This window comes from Crotalus tigris, unplaced genomic scaffold, assembly GCF_016545835.1.
Source record: "Crotalus tigris isolate CLP2741 ecotype Arizona unplaced genomic scaffold, ASM1654583v1 scf7180000018097.2503214, whole genome shotgun sequence".
In the NCBI taxonomy this organism is placed as follows: Eukaryota; Metazoa; Chordata; class Lepidosauria; order Squamata; family Viperidae; genus Crotalus; species Crotalus tigris.
The window spans coordinates 1,325,562-1,345,091 of record NW_024096820.1 but is presented as its reverse complement, the minus strand read 5'-3'; the positions used below and the strand labels follow the sequence as shown (position 1 = coordinate 1,345,091).

The window sequence follows — 19,530 nt, the reverse complement described above, 5'->3', positions numbered from 1 at the left end:
ATCAGGAGTTTCCACAAGTGCATAGAAAAAGGATTGGAGTTTAACTGCATGGTTCAGTTACCACCTTAATTGTAGTGTTCCACTCAGATACCCCTGAGAAATATCTAACTTTAAGAGAAAGAGAATGACATTTCCAAAAGATATGAAAATAACATTGTGTAAATCCTCTGCTTTTAGAATAAAGTTTGGAAGACAAAGAATGATGAAAAAGCTTTTTTGCTTCCAGAGTATAGCCTGAAAGGGCAGGTTTTGCTGAAGAAGAATCTGGATCTATTCAGCATCTAAATTACACAATGCCTCAGAACCCAATCTATGCTCTCTTGAATTTCACCTGAGGAAAATAAGAGTTATAAATGGAATAATTGCTAAGTTTGTTTCACTGAACAATATGTAAAATGTTTTATGCTGTTATATTTATGAGCAGGACTGGTGGGTGACCAGTGTTCTAAGCTGAGTCTTAAACTGAACATTGCTTGTATTTTACTTGAGCACTTCATTGTTATTTCTGAAATTCACAAATTGCTACCATAAGAAACTGCAGTATTGACAGTAAAAACTCAATCTCTCATTGAATTAGCACATTAGGGAGGGGTTGATCAATTTCTATTTTTAAAACAAAAATAGTTACTGATATATTTCATCTAGAACCTAAGTAGATATTGTGCACTTGTTTCTGAGAGGGGGTAGTAAACTTAAGGAGCGGTATCAAGAGAGAAGAAAACCATAGATGGCTCAGATTCCTACTGTGTGAGTTTTTAGTGTTTGGTAAGATACACAAAGCAGTTTTGAGAAAGCATGTCACTGGTATCCATGGCAACTCCAAAGATACTTTAGAACTCAAGGGGATAAAGTGAACCACAATAATGGGTCACATTATAAGGGCTAAATTCATAAAAGGCTTAGACATATACTTGTAATTAATTGTGATAACAAGAAAATATACCAGTTTAAATCATATTTAAAAGCCTAAATATATACTGATTTTAAAAATGAATAGATTCATAAATGAATTTAAAATCCTGCTATTAAAATATACAACAACAACAATAATTAAATAAAGTTGGAAGATACGTTAGAGGTCATCTAGTCCAACCCCCTGCTCAGATAGGAAACCCTATACCATTTCAGACAAATGGCTATCCAGTCTCTTCTTAAAAACTTCCACTGTTGGAGCATTCACAGCTTCTGGAGGCAGATTGTTCCACTGGTTAATTGTTCTAACTGTCAGAAAGTTTCTCCTTAGTTCCAGGTTGCTTCTCTCCTTGATTAGTTTCCATCCGTTGCTTCTTGTCCTGCCTTCAGGCGCTTTGAAGAATAGCTTGACTCCCTCTTCTCTGTGGCAGCCCCTGAGATATTGGAACCTGCTATCATGTCCCCCCTCGTCCTTCTCTTCATTAAACTAGACATACCCAATTCCAGCAACTGTTCTTTATATGTTTTAGCCTTCAGTCCCCTAATCATCTTTGTTGCTCTTCTCTGTACTCTTTCTATACATACTGTATATGTATATAAAATCTTATATACTAATAAATTGGTTTATTCTATTCAGACCATAAAAATATAAATAAAAGCTGATGTGTGTCTCATCAATATTAAACCACAAGCCCTTCATAAAATTGTTTATGATGAGTTTACATTTTGAAGCATTGCCTATATAGTATACTGTGTGAAGAAATACTAAAAATATATTTAATATATGTCTTTGTTTAACTGAAGTAGAAGGGCATTATTATTATGGTTTCCTGCACAGCCAGCCAGATGTTTAGACTGGTTTTGGCATTTTTATCAACCTATGGAGTCCTTCCCAAGGACCTGGAATAGGCATGTGTTTGATGGTATTAAAGGTATTGTCGCAGGATGGCAGCTGTTCCAAGCAAAGCTGCCTTTTGCAATTGACTGATGGTGATTTTGTCAATGCCAATGATATTCAAATGGTGCTGCAGATATTTTGAAATTGCACCCAAGACCCCTGTTACTATTAGTACTATTTCATTCGTTCATTCATTCATTTTGTATAGCCACCCAACTCAACCAAGTTACTCTGGGCAGTTTACAATTCTAAAATTAAAGCAATTTTAAAACATTAAAACAATAAAAACATCTGTGAAATAAATAAATACAAACAATAGCCATGATGACTAATCAACTAATAGTAAAACCAAATAGCAGGGTCCTTAATACATTCAGAGCTCCATGCCCAAGTACATAGCCAGGTTTTTAAAGTTTTGCGAAAAGCCAAAGGGTTGGGGTCATTCTAATCTTTGAAGAGAGAATATTCCACAAAGAAGAGGGTACAACAGAAAAAGTCTATCTTCTAGTTCCTGCCAGTTGACACTCTTAGGCTGATGCCCAATTTGTTGGATTGGGTTGGTGGAACCTTGGAAAAAGATGGTCCCTGAGTTAATCTGGTCCTGAACTATGTGGGGCTTTAAAGGCGACAACAAGCACCTTGAATTGCACCTGGAAACACACTATTACTCAATGCAGCTCACAGAGTAGTGATGTTACATGTGCTATATAACATTTATTGCCTGTGCAGCCTCATTTTACATCAGTTGAAGTTTCCAAATGCTCTTCAAGGGCAGTCCCATGTAGAGTGCATAATATTAATCTAAGTGGGAGGGTAAAAGGGTACAGTCATTCTACTTCTATTTTTAATGTGTGCCAGTGGGCCACGGTAAATTATGACAATAAAGGTTATCTATTTGCAGATGTCTATACTTTGTTATTTTCTCCAGTTCTTTTTCTTCTATTCTTCTGTCTCCAGGTACTAGGTAATATCTATTACCCAGACATTTTGTCTTTCTAATCAACAGTTGTATGTTTGAATTATAAAGTTCGAGAGCATTTTCACTTTTTATTAACTAAAGCAGAATATTAGCAGATAGCCTGAATCTGCAAAGATGAAATCAGGAAAGCAAAGGCTCAGAATGAACAAAGACTTGCAACAAAAGTCAAAGATAATAAAAAAAGTTTCTTTCAACATATAAATAACAAGAAAAAAGTCAAGGAAACAGTTGGTCCACTAAAGAGAGAAGATGGCAAGGAAGTAATAGGCAGTAGAGAGAGCGAGAGCAGAACTGCTTAACTCATTCTTTGCATCAGTCTTCACACAAAAAGAAATTATAGCCCAACTTACCAAAAACATCTGTAAAAGATGGTCTAGAAATAAAAACTAAAATAAGCAAGAAAATGGTAAGAGAATACCTGTCTGATCGATGAATATAAATCACAGGGACCTGAACATCCCAGTGTTCTGAAGGAGCTGGCAGATGTTATCTCAGAATCATTGTACCATATCTTTAAAAAATCCTGGAGCTCTGGGGAACTACCAGAAGATTGGAAAAGATCTGATTTGGTTCTCATCTTCAAAAAAAGGGGAAAAAACAGACCCAGAAAACTACAGACCAATCAGCCTAACATCAATACCTGGGAAGATACTGGAAAAGATAATCAAAAAACAGATCTGTGAACATCTAGAAACAAACAAAGTTATAAATAGTAGCTAGCCCAGGTTTGTTAAAAACAGATCGTGCCAAACCAATCATTTCATTCTTTGACAAAGTGACTAAATTAATAAACCAGTGAAATGCTGTGGACATAGTATACTTAGACTTCAGCAAGGCATTCAACAGCCTACTTCTTGGTAAGCTAAAAAAATGTGAGCTCACTAGTAGATGGATTTGTAACTGGCTGATAAACTATGCTCAATAGTTGTCCTTAATGGTACTACATCTACATGGAGGGAAGTAAGCAGTGGGGTATCACAAGGTTGTGTTTAGGCCATTACTCTTCAATATCTTCATAAATGACTTAGATGGGGGAATAGAAGAGGAAATTCATCACATTTCTAGATGACACTAAGCTATTAAGAATGGCCAACACCCCAGAAGACAAGCTCGGAAATCTTAACAGCTTTGAACAATGGGCTCTATCCAACAACATGAAATTTAATGTGGAGAAAAGCAAGGTTTTACACCTAGGCAGGAAAAACCAAAGATGCAAATACAGATTAGGCGAAACCTGACTGAAAAACAGTAACTGTGAGAGGGATTTTGGGTCCTAGTGGATAATCACTTAATCATGAGCCAGCAGTGTGTGGCAGCAGCCAAAAAAGCTAATACAATTCTTCATTGTATAAACAGAGGCATAAAATCACAATCACGTGAAGTATTAGTAACGCTTTATAAATTCTTACTAAGGCCACACCTGGAATACTGCATCCAGTTTTGGTCACCACATTAAAAAAAAAAAAAGTTGAGACTTTGGAAAAAAGTGCAAAGAACAGCAACTAAGATGATTAAGGGCCTGGAGACAAAAACTTATGAAGAATGGTTGCAGGAATTGGATGTGGCCAGTCTATAGGAAAGAAGGACTAGGGGTGACGTATTCTAGTATTTGAGGAGCTGCCACAAAGAAGAGGGGGTCAACTTCCAAAGCACCAGAAGTCAAAACAAGAAGCAATGGATGGAAACTAATCAAGGACAGAAGCAACCTGGAATTAAGTAGAAACTTCCTGACAGTGAGGACAATTAACCAGTGGAACAGCTTGCCTTTAGAAGTTGTAGATGCTTCATTATGGTAGGTTTTTAAGAAGAGACTGGACAGCCACCTATTTGAAATAGGAACCCTCAAGCAGGGTTTCCTGCTTGAGCAAGGGATTGGACTAGAAGACCTCCAAGGTCTTTTGCAGGCAAACAATATTTCTTGCAGATCTTCTAATGCACTTTTGTTGCTATTTTGTCATGCCATTGTTTATAGTTAGTCTATGCCACAGGTGTCAAACTCACCACATCATCTGACGTATCACGATATATTGCGACTTCTTTCGCATTGCCAGAGCCTCCACACAATGCAACCGGCCCTCAGACTGGCAATTTGACCCCCATGGTCTATGCAATCTTCTTGCAGCAGCTAACTGCTCCACTCCCTGTTCTCTGTTCTCTCCAGTGGCGGCGATGGAGGGCTGTTGAAGGGAGGGGGGAGGCTTGTGCTGCCCAGTCACGCTGCAAGCCACGGGAGAGTTGGTGGAGGAGAAGGAGGCGGTGGCAGCTGCCAGGCAGGTGATCTGTGGGGCAAAGTGCAAAGAAAGTCCCTCCAGCGGCATACAGCGGCAGCAGAGCCTTTCGCCGTCAGTCCCCCCTGGCTCCGAAATGGTGGAGGGAGACCAGGAATACCCCACCCATCCTCTGTAGCATGGCAATCTGGCTCGGGAGGGGAGTGAAAGGGAAGGTCACTGAGCAAGGAATGGCCTGGCTGGGGGAGGCATTAAGGAAGCAGGTGCGGAGCACATGGGGCAGCTCCACCCCTCCCCCACCTGCCTCCCTTGTGTCGGCAGCAGTGTGATGTGCCGCGCAGCCTCCTGCCCCACTGCAGCAGCGAGATGGGACAGAGTGGCTGTGGTCCTAATTAGAACTTATTTTTAGAGTAGGGTTTATATTAGTTCCCCCCCCAAAATCAGGGTAGGTCTTTTTTTCAGGGTGGGGCTTATTTTCTGAGAAACACGGTATATAGTATGGTTGAACCTCTGGATTTTCTCTCATCTTCTTCAGAACACACAAACTCCATAATCCCATCAAGATAGTCCCTTACTAGGGAGGATGATGATGTCTTGAATTTAATTGAGAGGAAATAAATTGCAAACTACTATGTGTGGAAGCTGAACCAGATTTTTAAGGTCTAAAAGAACTGAAGAAGTTTCTTGAATGAGAAGCAAAAGGTTTTCAAGGAAAAAAATCCAAGAAAGTCCAGTTGCCTTTTAGAAAAGCACCTTTGGGACATCTAAAACACAGAAAAATAATTTAGAAGAAATATTTTAATGAAAAAAAAATCCCTAGCTAAAATTTATCAAAATAATCCTGTTTGTAAAGAACCCATCTTTGTACATTACAATGTGCTTCATCATATTATTTCTTCTTGGTTGCTATAGAAACTAATTCTGTTGCAGCTGTGTTCACCTCTTAATATTGTAACATTAACTAAAGTGATGTTACAATACAGGTTTCTCAGTATAAGTCAAGCAAAATGTTGTATTCTATGTAGTTAATTTTTGTTGTTGTTGTTAATTGCGAAGTCGTGTCCGACCCATCGCAACCCCATGGACAATGTTCCTCCAGGTCTTCCTGTCCTCTACCATCTTCTGGAGTCCATTTAAGTTCACACCTACTGCTTTAGTGACTCCATCCAGCCATCTCATTCTCTGTCATCCCCTTCTTCTATTGCCCTCAATCTTTCCCAGCATTAGGCCCTTCTCCAGTGAGTCCTTCCTTCTCATTAGGTGGCCAAAGTACTTGAGTTTCAACTTCAGGATCTGGCCTTCTAAAGAGCAGTCGGGGTTGATCTCCTCTAGGACTGACCGGTTTGAACGCCTTGCAGTCCAAGGGACTCGCAGGAGTCTTCTCCAGCACCATAGTTCAAAGGCCTCAATTCTTTGGCGCTCAGCCTTTCTTATGGTCCAACTTTCACAGCCATACATTGCAACTGGGAAAACCATGGCCTGGACTATACGCACTTTTGTTGGCAGGGTGATGTCTCTGCTTTTTAGTATGCTGTCTAGATTTGCCATAGCTTTCCTCCCCAGGAGCAAGCGTCTTTTAATTTCTTGGCTGCAGTCCCCATCTGAGGTGATCTTGGAGCCCAGAAAAATAAAATCTGTCACTACCTCCATTTCTTCCCCATCTATTTGCCAGGAATTGAGAGGGCCGGATGCCATGATTTTGGTTTTCTTAATGTTGAGTTTCAAGCCAACTTTTGCACTCTCCTTCACCCGCATCAAGAAGCTCTTTAGTTCCTCTTCACTTTGTGCCATTAGAGTGGTATCATCTGCATATCTTAGGTTGTTGATATTTCTCCCGGCAATCTTAATTCCAACTTTTGTTTCATCTAGCCCTGCCTTTCTCATGATGTGCTCATGTAGTTAATACCATGGCCTTTATGTTTCAAATGAACTTGAGGGTATAAAGTGTTAATGTAACTATTTTTGAATGTTTCCAGAACTATGCTTTTCTACATGTTTTACAAGTTTTTAAGGAAATTGTATTTTTTAAACAAGTGAAAAGTGTAGAACTGATAGAAACCATAGACATAGTAATTTTTGATCAGAGCAAAATAAGAGACCAACAAATAGAAAATATGAAGCTACAACCCTAATCCAAAAAACACCTCATGTAACAGAAGAGACTATTGTGATAGTATATTACAACATATTTATTCCAAAGTTATTCTCAAGGCTAATATTAAAGCTATATATAGTAGGAGTAAAGCACAATGAATCTAAGACCATTATGGAATAATCCCCAAATCCAAAAATAAAGTTTTTTGAAATATATAACTATAATATATAAAACTGCAGCATAATGAAATAGGAAGCAAGGAAGGTTATCATTTTAACCATCTTAGTATTTTGACTGAGTCAGTACAAAACCTAGCTATTGAGTGAGTGACATAGGGTAGAGGTGGTGAACCTATGGCACGAGTGCCAGAGGCAGCACTCGGAGCTCTCTCTGTGGGCACACATGCCATCACCCCAGCCCCGCCTCCCCCCACAGCCCCCTCCTCATCAGCAGGCCCCCGGAGGAGAGTCACCCCCGGGTGCGACCCAGGCAGAGCAGCGCAGCCAAACACATGGCTGCGGGGCACAGGCAGAGGACGTTGCCACCATGGCGCTGCAGGGCCACCTGGGTGATCTGCGGCAGGCTATGGATGGCCCTGAGAACGGGCAGGGTGAGGGTGGAGCAGGGCAGGGGTAGGCGAGCAGAGCAGGGGCAGTCTGGAGGTGGGGCGGTTTTGGGTACTCGATCTCTAAAAGGTTTGCCATCACTGACATAGGGTATCAAATGTTCTAAAATGAATTTCACAAGTTGTTGGTCCAGTCTTCCAGCATGCTTGCATAACAAAGCTATTACTGGATGCCAACTTGGGTTTGTCAAAGACAGACCATGCCAGACAAATCTTATTGCATTCTTTGACAAAGTGAGTAAATTAGTGAAATGCTGCGGACATAGTATACTTAAACTTCAGCAAGGCATTTGATAACTTACTTCTTGGTAAATTAAAAAAAAATGTGAGATAGACAGCATCACCACCAGATGGATTTGTACCTGGTTTACAAACCTATGAGTAGTCCTCAATGGTGCTACATTTATTTGACACAATATACTTTTTGCTGAGTTATAAAAATGTGGGATAGACAGCACCACTACCAGATGGATTCATAACTGGCTGATCAATCTCACTCAACATGTAGTCCTCAATAAAATTACATCTATATGAAGGGAAGCATGCAGTGGAATACTCCAAGATTCTTTCTTAGGTTCAGTTTTTTTCAACTTCTTCATAAACTATTTAAATGAAGGGATAGAAGGGGAAGTCATCAATTTTGCAGATGACACCAGACTAGGGGGATTAGCCAACACTTTAGAAGAGAGGCTTAATAGTCAAAAGGATCTTCATAGACTTGAACACTGGGCTCCATCCAACAAAATGCAATTCAGTGCTAAGAAAAACCAAACACATAGGTATAGAATATGTGTTATTGGACTCAAAAACAGTAATGGTGAGAGGGATTTAGAAGTCCTACTGGACAACCATTTAAATATGAGCCATCAATAGGGTTACCAAAAAAAGCCAATAGACTACATCAATATAGGGACAGTGTAAAGATCACATGAAGTGCTAGCACCACTTTATACTGTTTTGGTAAGACCACACATGGACTACTGTGTCCAGTTTTGGTTACTACGATACAAAAAAGAGGTTAAGACTATAGAAAGAGTGCAGAGAAGAGCAACAAAGATGATTAGGGGTCTGGAAGTTAAAACATATGATGAACAGTTACAGGAACTAGTTTAATGAAGAGGACTGGGTGACATGATAGCAGTCTTCCAATATTTGAGGGGCTGTCATAGAGAAGAGGGGAATCAACCTATTCTCCAAAACACCTGAGGGTAGGACAAGAAATAATGGATTGAAACTGATCCAAGGAGAAATTCAACCTAGAAATAAAGAGAAATTTCCTGACAATGACAACAATTAATCGGTGGAACAGCTTGCCTCCAGAAGTTGTGGGTGCTCCACCACTGGAAGTTTTTAAGAAATTAGAAGCCATTTGTCTGGAATGGTATAGGGTCTCCTGCTTGAGCTGGGGATTGGACTAGAAGACTTCCAAGGTTCCTTCCAACTCTGTTACTCTGTATTCTCTTTATCTCAAGAGCACTATTTGGGCAGAAATGCTCAGTGAATGGAATTTTAGCATATCTGCCTTTAGCAATGCAGAGGAAAGGATGTATCTAGCTACTATATAAAGAATGCTTTTCTCAGCTTGGGGGAAGGTGACAGTATGTAAATACTGTGGACATAATTTACTTGGACTTCAGTAAGGCATTTGATAAAGTAGATCACAACCTACTACTTGACAAGATAGAAAAATGTGGGGTAGACAGAACCACCACCAGATGGATCCGTAGCTGGCTGACCGGCCGTACTCAGCGAGTGGTCCTCAATGGAACTGCATCTATATGGAGGGAAGTGTGTAGTGGGGTGCCCCAGGGCTCTGTTCTGGGCCCAGTACTCTTCAACATCTTCATCAACGATTTGGATGAAGGGATATGGGGAACTCATCAAATTTGCAGATGACACCAAGCTGGCAGGAATAGCCAACACTCCAGAAGACAGGCTTCAGATACAGAAGGATCTGGACAGACTTGAACACTGGGCACTAACTAACAAAATGAAATTCAATGGTGAAAAAAGCAAGGTTCTACATTTAGGCAAGAAAAACCAAATGCACAAGTACAGCATAGGTGGCACCATGCTCAATAGTAGTAACTGTGAGAGGGACCTCGGAGTCCTAGTAGACAATCACTAAATATGAGCCAGCAGTGTGCTGCAGCTGCCAAAAAGGCCAACACAGTGCTAGGCTGCATTAACAGAGGGATTCAAGATCACGTGAAGTATTAATACCACTCTTCAATGCCTTGGTAAGGCCACACTTGGAATACTGCATCCAGTTTTGGTCACCACGATGTAAAAAAGATGTTGAGACTCTAGAAAGAGTACAGAGAAGAGCAACAAAGATGATTAGGGGACTGGAGGCTAAAACATATAAGGAACGGTTGCGAGAATTGGGTATGTCTAGTTTAACGAAGAGAAGGACAAGGGGGGACATGATAGCAGTATTCCAATATCTCAGGGGCTGCCATAAAGAAGAGGGAATTAAGCTATTTTCCAAAGCACCTGAAGGCAGGACAAGAAGCAACGGGTGGAAACTAATCAAGGAGAGAAGCAACCTAGAACTAAGGAGAAACTTCCTGACAGTGAGAACAATTAATCAGTGGAACAGCTGCCTCCAGAAGCAGTAAATGCTCCAACACTGGAAGTTTTTAAGAAGAGACTGGACAGCCATTTGTCCGAAATGGTGTAGGGTTTCCTGCCCGAGCAGGGGGTTGGACTAGATGACCTCCAAGGTCCCTTCCAACTTTACTACTATTACTATTACTAAATAGTTTGCTGGTTACCTTACACCCATAACAAGCCAAATTCTGTTATTCTGGGACAATGTATTTCATTCAGCATGATATTCTATATCATTCATTATTTAGGGAGTGTTTGCTAAGCTTGGTTCTTTCCCCGAAACATTAAAAATAGTGCTGAAAGTCCAAATGATGTAAGCTTCTGTTCTACTACCAATTTCCAGTTTATAAGTGGCAAGTCTGTTGGGAAGAACTGAATTTATTTAACCATCAGCCTCCAAGCTCATTTCTGAATTGTAGGCATTCTTGTCTCCAGACTAAGCTGGATATTAGATGTTAGGGACAACAGAGATAGTTCTTAAACATTTCATTTGCACTGGCTCCAGTTTGTCCTTCTTGTAATAAATTTCTGTCTGCACACTTTATAAGTTTTGAGCCAAAGATTTTGTTTTAATGAAGTTAGTAGTAAATTGGTCACCTTTAGCAACAAAAGAGACCATAGAAATTTAAATGAATGAATGAACACATTGTTAATAGCTATTGGTACCAGATGTACTTCATGATGTGTACTCATGATTTGGAGTAGAAGACTACCCCAAGATATTTAAAGATATTGTCTTGTTTGAACCTATCCCCTCTATTATCCAACTTTTGTTCTCATGGCAAAAACCAAAAATTCTGATTGTTTTGAAATTAGGTACCAAATGGTTTTGCTTGCTTACAGTTATTTTAAGTTTCATAGGGGTTCATGATATAATAGTAGCATAATCTGCATGAAAAAGTAGGGGATAGTATGTCCTGCTATTTTGGTGAGCATGAAAATTGTTGTTGTTGTTGTTGTTAATTGCGAAGTCGTGTCCGACCCATCGCGACCCCATGGACAACGTTCCTCCAGGTCTTCCTGTCCTCTACCATCTTCTGGAGTCCATTTAAATTCGCACCTACTGCTTCAGTGACTCCATCCAGCCATCTCATTCTCTGTCGTCCCCGCATGAAAATTAGGATTATATAAAATGTTATAGTGTGTGTGTGTGTGTGTGTGTGTGTGTGTATAAATAATTCCCTTCTCAGCCCATGGTGGTATATCTCTTCCTCAATCTCAGGTCTTCTAACAGATGCCTGGAGTTTTAGGGTTCTGTGCAATAGCTTCCTAACACTGTGCTCTTCTGAACGGAGAGCTCTGACATTGTAACTGAGATTTATAGGAGCCACTCTCCCAGCTAAGAAATCAGAGCCCCAAGTGCTCCTACCACCACTGGGACCGCTTTGGTTTTTACTTTTCACATCCTCTCTACTTTCTTTTTCAGGCCCTGGTATTTCTCCAGATTCTCATACGCCTTTCTTATATCTAATACCGCTGTTGAATACACCATTCAGCAATACTTTTAGCAGTTCTTTTATTCCGTCTCATTCATACTACCATGTTCTTTCACTTAACTGCAGTTTTTTTCCTCCCTAAATTTTGAATAGTTTATATAAAGAAAAGAGAAGAAGTTTAATGTTTCCCTTAATATTCAGATGACAATATTTTGAGTAGACTTTATGCCTTGGAGATACTACAGAAAATACTTCTCTAATATTGTTTCCCAGTTTTTTGTTAAATAATTTTGCATCTCTGTTGATTTTTGCATAGAATTGGCAATGGAAACATTTAAAATTTGTTAGAACAGATTAATATAATACTTTGCTTGCACTAAGGGAAAGAAAATCCGTTTGTTTTTGTCTTTTTGTTGCCAAATTAGTTCCAAAATATAACAATATATTATAATGGAAGAAATCAAAGTGATCATAAGAGACCATTGGAACATTTTAATAAAATATAAAATCACTTAGCTTATAAATGGATCTGCAATAAAATATTTTTGTTTGTTTGTTTCAGAATCATTATACCCACATTTTACAGCTGTAACTATGAGATTTCTTAGCACTTAGCTACTTATCAACCACCTTCAAATAGCTTGTTTTACAAGCTGTGTAAAACTAATTTCAATGTAGGCATCAAAACATATTTTCTACCAGTGAAATTGTTTCTTGAAAGTTTAATTGAGGGTGGGGGACTAACCTGCATACCATATATTATTTTACAAAAAATAAATTTTACAAGAGCAAGTTCACAATATCCTTAGTGTAGATTCATATGCTAAGGCTTTTGTGGGAGTTGTTCCCAAAATTCTTCCCCCTTATTGTTGTTAACTTTCCTTGCTGCTAATTAACCAATATTAATTAATTGCATTGGTGACGAAGATGCAATTGATTTTGTTTGTAAATATCTGTGAGTGAAGTGGAGAAACAGTGTGCTAAAAATTAGATGCACAATAAATATTTTCACTTTTAATGCAGAAAGTTTAAGGATAAGAAAATGAACTGGAAATTAAAATTTCAGTTCATACCATACATAGTACACACTTCTTACCAATTTCAATATTTTCACTAATGAGGTAGCTTTTGTATGAATTGCACTGAAATACACATTACAGACAGGTCTATTAATTTATTTTATTTTTTTAATACTGAAGAATGGAGAACACACGATAGTGACTTTAATTTATGAGAATTATAGGCAAAAATTAGGATGGAGAGTACTGTTTATATAGTGAATTAAAGAGGAATACTTGATATTTATTTTGGTGTTTGAACAAAACTATCTTCAAGCGGATGTGAATGGCTCTTTTTGTTCCCTTCGATAGAATATTTGGAGCTCAAGATTGAACTGTGGAATCCTTGGTGCTCTCTGATCTTGGTAATTTTCCTGCAGATGTTTCATTACCAAACTAGGTAACATCATCAATGCTAATATACTGATGATAACGTAGCACTGATAATGTTACCTAGTTTGGTCAATGGCACATTTGCAAGGAAACCACCAAGCTCAGAGAGCACCAAGCACCCCTCATTCCTTTATTCTCTCTCCCTTTTTCATTCATGCCAAATTCTCTTTTCCTCCTTCTCCCTAGTATAGAATTGATAAGTAATGGAAAAACTTACTATGTCATGTCTTTCATAACTAATCTTCTAGCTTTTACTGAAGTTTTTTTTTTTAAGAACTGAATTTTAATTTCCTTGGTTAAACAAATAAGAAGCGGCCACCGAATTTGTTATTCTTTTTACATTCTAGTAGATTTTCCAAACAAAAAATAGCTAAACCCATCCCCATTTTGACTTTTATTCCTCTAAGTATGCCTTTGCATATATTTTATTGATTCACTAAAGATATGCAGTCCATGTCTGGAGTTTCTCCAGGAAAAAAGTGAAATTAGTCACAACTATGTGTAGTAGCCAGGATTTTCTAGGTTGTTTTTTTTTTCCTAACCACTTAAAAGGATTTTGTTTAATATTAAAAATTATTTTTTAAACAGCTAAATAATTAAAATTACATACAACCGCATTATCCATGTTTGGTTTTTCTTATTAAATTTCAGCACCCACAGCTGGGACAGTTTTGGAAATTGCAAAAATCAGGTTTGAGATGGAATGTGGCTTGTAATACTATAGCTTGCCAACTTTGATTGTACATGGAACTTATTTCTGGATAATTCTTAAATTATTTTTGCTAACCCTTATTAAGCTACTACTACTATAAGATTACTTGCTTTCACTTCTCATAACACATTTTCTCACATTGTGAGTTGTCTTTCATACTTAACTATTTTCATTGGGAAAATAGATTTTATAAGAAAAACTTTTGCAACTGGAACCTGAGATAACTCTTTCATTGTAAGATAGCTAGGTATACTTGTATAATTTTACTTGTATTATTTTTTGTTTGAAAAGAAAGGGGGAGTAAAAAGTTGCATATCTTCATTAAATATTTATTATTGATATCCTATACCCATGATACAGAGCAGAGTTATTTGGTGAGATGAACTCCAAAAATATTACAATATGATGAAAATCCAACTTACACTGAGTACGCTGGTATAGCATAGTAGAAACCTCTGGGTATTTAATATTTCAGACTAAAGAATTTTGTTTAATTTTTAAACATGTATTTCATTTTATGTTTTATTTAAATTGTTTTAACACTTGCTAGAAGCCCCTGAAGAATTAAAACTTCTGAAACTTAGGTTAGATTAAAAATAGACATGAAGAATGCTGCATAAAAAGAATAGCAGAAAAAGAGAAGCAAGGGGTATCAGAGTATACCACTGAGAATGAAAATAGGCCTGATTACAAAGCATTACTTGCAAAAATAATCAAGCTGTACAGCGCTAAAGAAACTTGATAGAATCAGGATGATAATTAATAACATATATGTCTTCATGTACTAATTTAAAGAATAAGAAAAAAGCTAGTTAATGTACAAAATGAGATTTGGTGTAGCTATTCTTTAGCTAAAAGTTTTGACTCACAAAAATGAAACAATTTACAGATGTTAATGAAACAAAAAAATAGTTTGCAAAAACTGAATATTAGAACAAAAATAGGAAGAGATGATAAAGACCTTTGGGACACTGCGAGGAATACAAAATAATTGGCATTAATGTTGTGTTTTTGGAAGAAGCTAATATGGAAGACAAAATTAAAGAAAAACTGAACAAGTGAACATTTTGAAATTGAAGGGACAGGACGGAGACAGTTTAAACATTAATACTAATAGTTATAAATCTTTATTTTTCTCCTGCAGAAAAAAGATTTGTTTTCTATATTATTTATTTTTAATGTAGTTTTCTATATTTTTATATCTGTTGTTTTTATATTTATAGTTTATCTGATTGTTGTGCTCACTCAAAGTCGCTTTTGATGAGATGGGCAGCTGTACAAATTTGATTAATAAAATAAATAAAAACCAAGCTTCCGGTTTGCTATCACGGTACTGGTGGACACATGGAGGCGAGCTCCATCTTCAGTGTCCGTTTTTATCCCACTGGGGGACCCTGGAAAGGGTCAAAAGTTGCCCTGTAGGAGCGATGAGCAAGGAGAGGACCCCCGCTTGATTGCGGAAGGGCAACAACCCTTCTGCTTGATCTGGGGCAGCTTTTCAAACCAGTGGGGAAAAGACCAGCCATACCAATATGGCTCGTCATTAAGCTGCTGACAGCCCAAGCCAAAACTACAACCAAGCACCTTTAAAGCAATGCGGATGAAACTGGGTGAGATCTGATCTTCTCTTTAAGACTTTAAATACTTTTCCTGCAAAAGCTGCCCAAAGTATTTCTCCCCCTATGAGGAGAGAGGGAAGGGAATTCTTACCCCACCCTCTAAGAACAGCAACGATTGACTACCTAGGGGAAAAGAGCAATTAAAAGAACAATTCTAGTTTAATTGGATGCATATACCTTTGAAATTTGGAAACTAAAAGTTTTCCTATTCTTACTGGAGATATTGGCTTTTATTTAAAAAGAAAAGAAACAAATCTTGAAAAACTATTATTAAAACTCGGAATTTAAAAAGTTTTAAATGGCATTGGTGACATCTTGTGGTGAAATATGCTATTATAATTTGTTATTGACTAAAAGAGACTTGGCTGGAAGCCCAGAAATTAGAAAAAAACCTCTTGATCTTGACATACCACCTGTGAGAAACACAGCTGTAAAGAAGGAACTGCAAAGCGGTTTATCGGGCCTATTTGAACTATGAAGATAAATCTTTATTGACTTTCAGAATTATATGTGGGAAACTGTTTTTCTATTTCTTTACATGAGAAGTCTTTGTTAGTATATGAAATGATGGAATACTTTGGACTATAAATTCTTACCTGCCAAACAATTTTCACTATAAGACTATTTGCAACACGTGAAATAGATGTCATACATCTAGCTACAAAAACTACTTTCAACATTTGATTTTAAAATCTTTAATTTAATACATTATCAAGAGAATATGGATCAAGATCAGGAAAAAAATCCTTTCTATGTTGAAATCAATACATGAAACCATTCTTTCAGCATGTAACAAAATGAGAGGCAACATAAAGGAACAAGATGCCAGCTTAAATATACAGACCCAAATTTGACTACAACCAAAGACCCAACAATGCAGAAAGCAACAGGAGAAATGGAACAACTAAATATTAAGATAGAGGACCCAACTGACCAACAGATCCAGCCAATGGGGAAATTAGAAAAGAGAGTGACAACATTGAAAATGGAAAAGATTTTTTTCATACATCAGAAGAAATTTGAGGAAAAGGAAGAAGAACAGACTGAATGGATGATAAACTTATTAGGACAACTGTGAGGAGCTTGAATAATGGGGAGGCGATCAAAGAAATATAATGGGGCTAGTTCTTCCCCAAAAAACTGTAATTAAATGGTTTTTCTTAACTCAAATAATACATACAATAATAGAGGGAGAACTGTTTGATGAATTAAAAGTACTGACATGGATGGTTAGTTGGCAAAGGAAAAAAGCCAGAGTAAGTCTGAAAGAAATTAGGGTTTTGATTTATTAGGGTGATTTTATACTATTGATTAGAAGGTTGAAGATGGTCAAATATAGATTTTTTTTGGAAAATAAAGTAATATTATAACTGAATAGGTAAGATGTGTAATAAGATTATAGATTTTTGGTTTAATATGGTGGAAAAAAAGAATTTTTAAAATAGAATAAATTATATGCAAATAGGTAAGATGTATATTTAGAATATTAGATTTTGTTATAAAAAGGGGGAAATGTAGAAGTTGAGATAAGGGAAACTCTAGTTACCTAAAGCTTAGAAACTATAACATACCAAATGTGAAGTTGAATATTGAGGGGAAATTAAAGCCTGGGGGAAAAGCTACAACAGGACATTGGTGTATATAAGATTGAATGTAAACACAATTAAGATATGTATAAATTCAAAATTATTGATATATGTAACAAAGATGGTTTTACTTAGTTGATAACAATAAGAATTATATTAATTCAATATGAGATAGTAGATATTAAGGGATAAAGAGAGGAAATATCTGATGTTGTAACTTGAGATTTTTGCTAAAGATTTATATATGTTATGGAATCATTGATTACCCAGTTACCATGTTGCTTTTTAAATGTTTAATTGTAAAATTAGAAAATCAATAAAATATTATATAAAATAAATAAATAAATAAAAACTTGTTCACAACCCACTGAAATTGGCTAGTAGTGTTAATAGTTTCTCCAACTCTTTTTTTCCCCTCCAGAGAGTAGACTTCTTCTGGAGTATTATCTCAGGAAAATTTTAGAAAGGACTAATATTTGTAAATGCCAATGATGGGATAATTTGAAGCCCTTTTGAAAAGTTTAACCCTCTTTTAGAATGACAGTTAAAACTGCAAGTGCTTGAGTCAAATAGGCAGAAAGTGCTGGAAAGTTCCAAGATCATGAAAGTTCATCATTAGTAAATGAACAGTAACACCCAGAGGTGGAGAACTTAGATAATGAAAAGATACTTATATTATCTGCCGACTGATGTTAAGTAGGGACTTATCTATTTGCATTAATAATAATCAAAGCTGTATACCTTCTTTGTCTAAAATTGTATAAGTATGCCGTCAAATTGCAAACCTACACGCTTGCTTTGTGGCACCTGCTCAATGCATCTCTGTTCTTTTGAACAGAATAAAAAAGGGGTTTGGGTTACTGTACTTGTATGTATTTCATTGGCTACTCACATCAATAAACCTAGTGTTGGGCTGGGCCAGCCCCAGGAATCAGTTGTTGTTGACAGTACATACATTTTTAAAAACTAAAAATTCTAAAACATTTTAGTTGAAACTTTCATTATATAAATCCTAGTTAATGATTTTTTTTAAAAAAAATTGTTTACTGGTAAATGGGTAGGAGAATGGTAAATGTTCTGCATTCTCAAATGGATTTCTCCTTATAGATCTGTTTAATTATTTCTTCTTAGAGTACCTTCTATCTCTCCTGCTTTAAACTATATTATGGTACTCCACTGATCCGCAAACTATAAATTACTGTAAGATTATTTGAGTTTTTTGAATGTTAAATTGAAGAATTAATCATATCTTCGTTAATGTGCATATGATGAGAAACTGATTTTGAAAAAAATTGCACGCTTTCTTTTTTTAGATATGCAAGCAATTTATTTTAAAAGATGCAGCCCTTTTATTTAATAGATAGAAGGTGGAATGCCAGTTCAATGAGTATAAATTTTAAAATATCTTGTTATGTACAGTTATGTTTCTAATTGGATAAAATGTTTTAGTTGACTCATTTAAGTAATTAATTAAGTGCATAAACAAGACCATTTATGGTAATTTGGTTATGGGTTTTGACAAGTGTAACACAAAGACAAAGATCCTTAGTATACTTTGCAGAATCAAAAGTGACTGAATGTATGATCAGGACATCAGCTAAATGATAGTAGTCAAAGAACCATTATGCATATTGATAGATGCAAACCTATTATTCAAGGCAAAGTTAAAATATATCAGAATGTAATAATGGTTTCTATTGCATATACAAGGACAAAATATAGTTGAATTAAACTATTAATAGCAGTGAAAATTATCAAAGGTGGACCATTTTGGAAGCTGGGCAAACAAACAGCTGGATCTATGAAGCATTAGCAGGTTACATCAAATAAGTTCAATGCATTTCTTTTTAGATCAGAACCCCACTTTGAATATGGTCTAGCTAAACAAATCCTATGCCTACCCTCTAATCATATTACTTACAAAATGAAAGACTATGCTGTCATTTCTTCACAGCAGACTGTATTCAAAGAATGAGACAAACACCTCCTCTTGATGAATTGCAGCCTCCACCATACCAGGATGATAGTGGCTCTCCACATCTCTCCTGTACACCTTCTGAAGTTGGTGAGAGCAAATGTGAATTCTCTCAGTGCAGCAACAGTCCAAGATGTTCTTATAAATGCCCAAGTGAAGGAAGTAATGGGCATGAAATAGAAAGTTTCCATAACAAAGGATATGAAGAAGATGTGCCTAGTGATAGTACTGCTGTCCTTAGCCCAGAGGTAAAAAAAAATTTCCCAAAACTGTTTAGCATAAAATGAACTATGAGTTTTTAAGTACATTTCTATTATGTATTGACAGGTATCCATTGACCTATATATGTGCTTTCTGAGAAACAATTAAAAAAACCCTCTTTAAACACTTTTTCTCAGGTT

At 36.8% G+C, this 19,530-nt stretch overlaps 1 protein-coding gene across 9 annotated transcripts in view; it reads left to right on the top strand.

The window, feature by feature from the left end:
* Positions 1-19,530, top strand: part of SYT14 (synaptotagmin 14) — an 80,992-nt gene that overhangs the window by 43,743 nt on the left and 17,719 nt on the right. For 8 of the 9 annotated variants that reach the window (XM_039347681.1, XM_039347678.1, XM_039347675.1 and 5 more), the window contains one exon: positions 19,109-19,377. In XM_039347681.1, coding sequence (XP_039203615.1) covers positions 19,109-19,377 — 269 coding nt within the window. The remainder of the gene's footprint in view (positions 1-19,108; positions 19,378-19,530) is intronic. The other variant, XM_039347676.1, reaches the window with a different exon arrangement.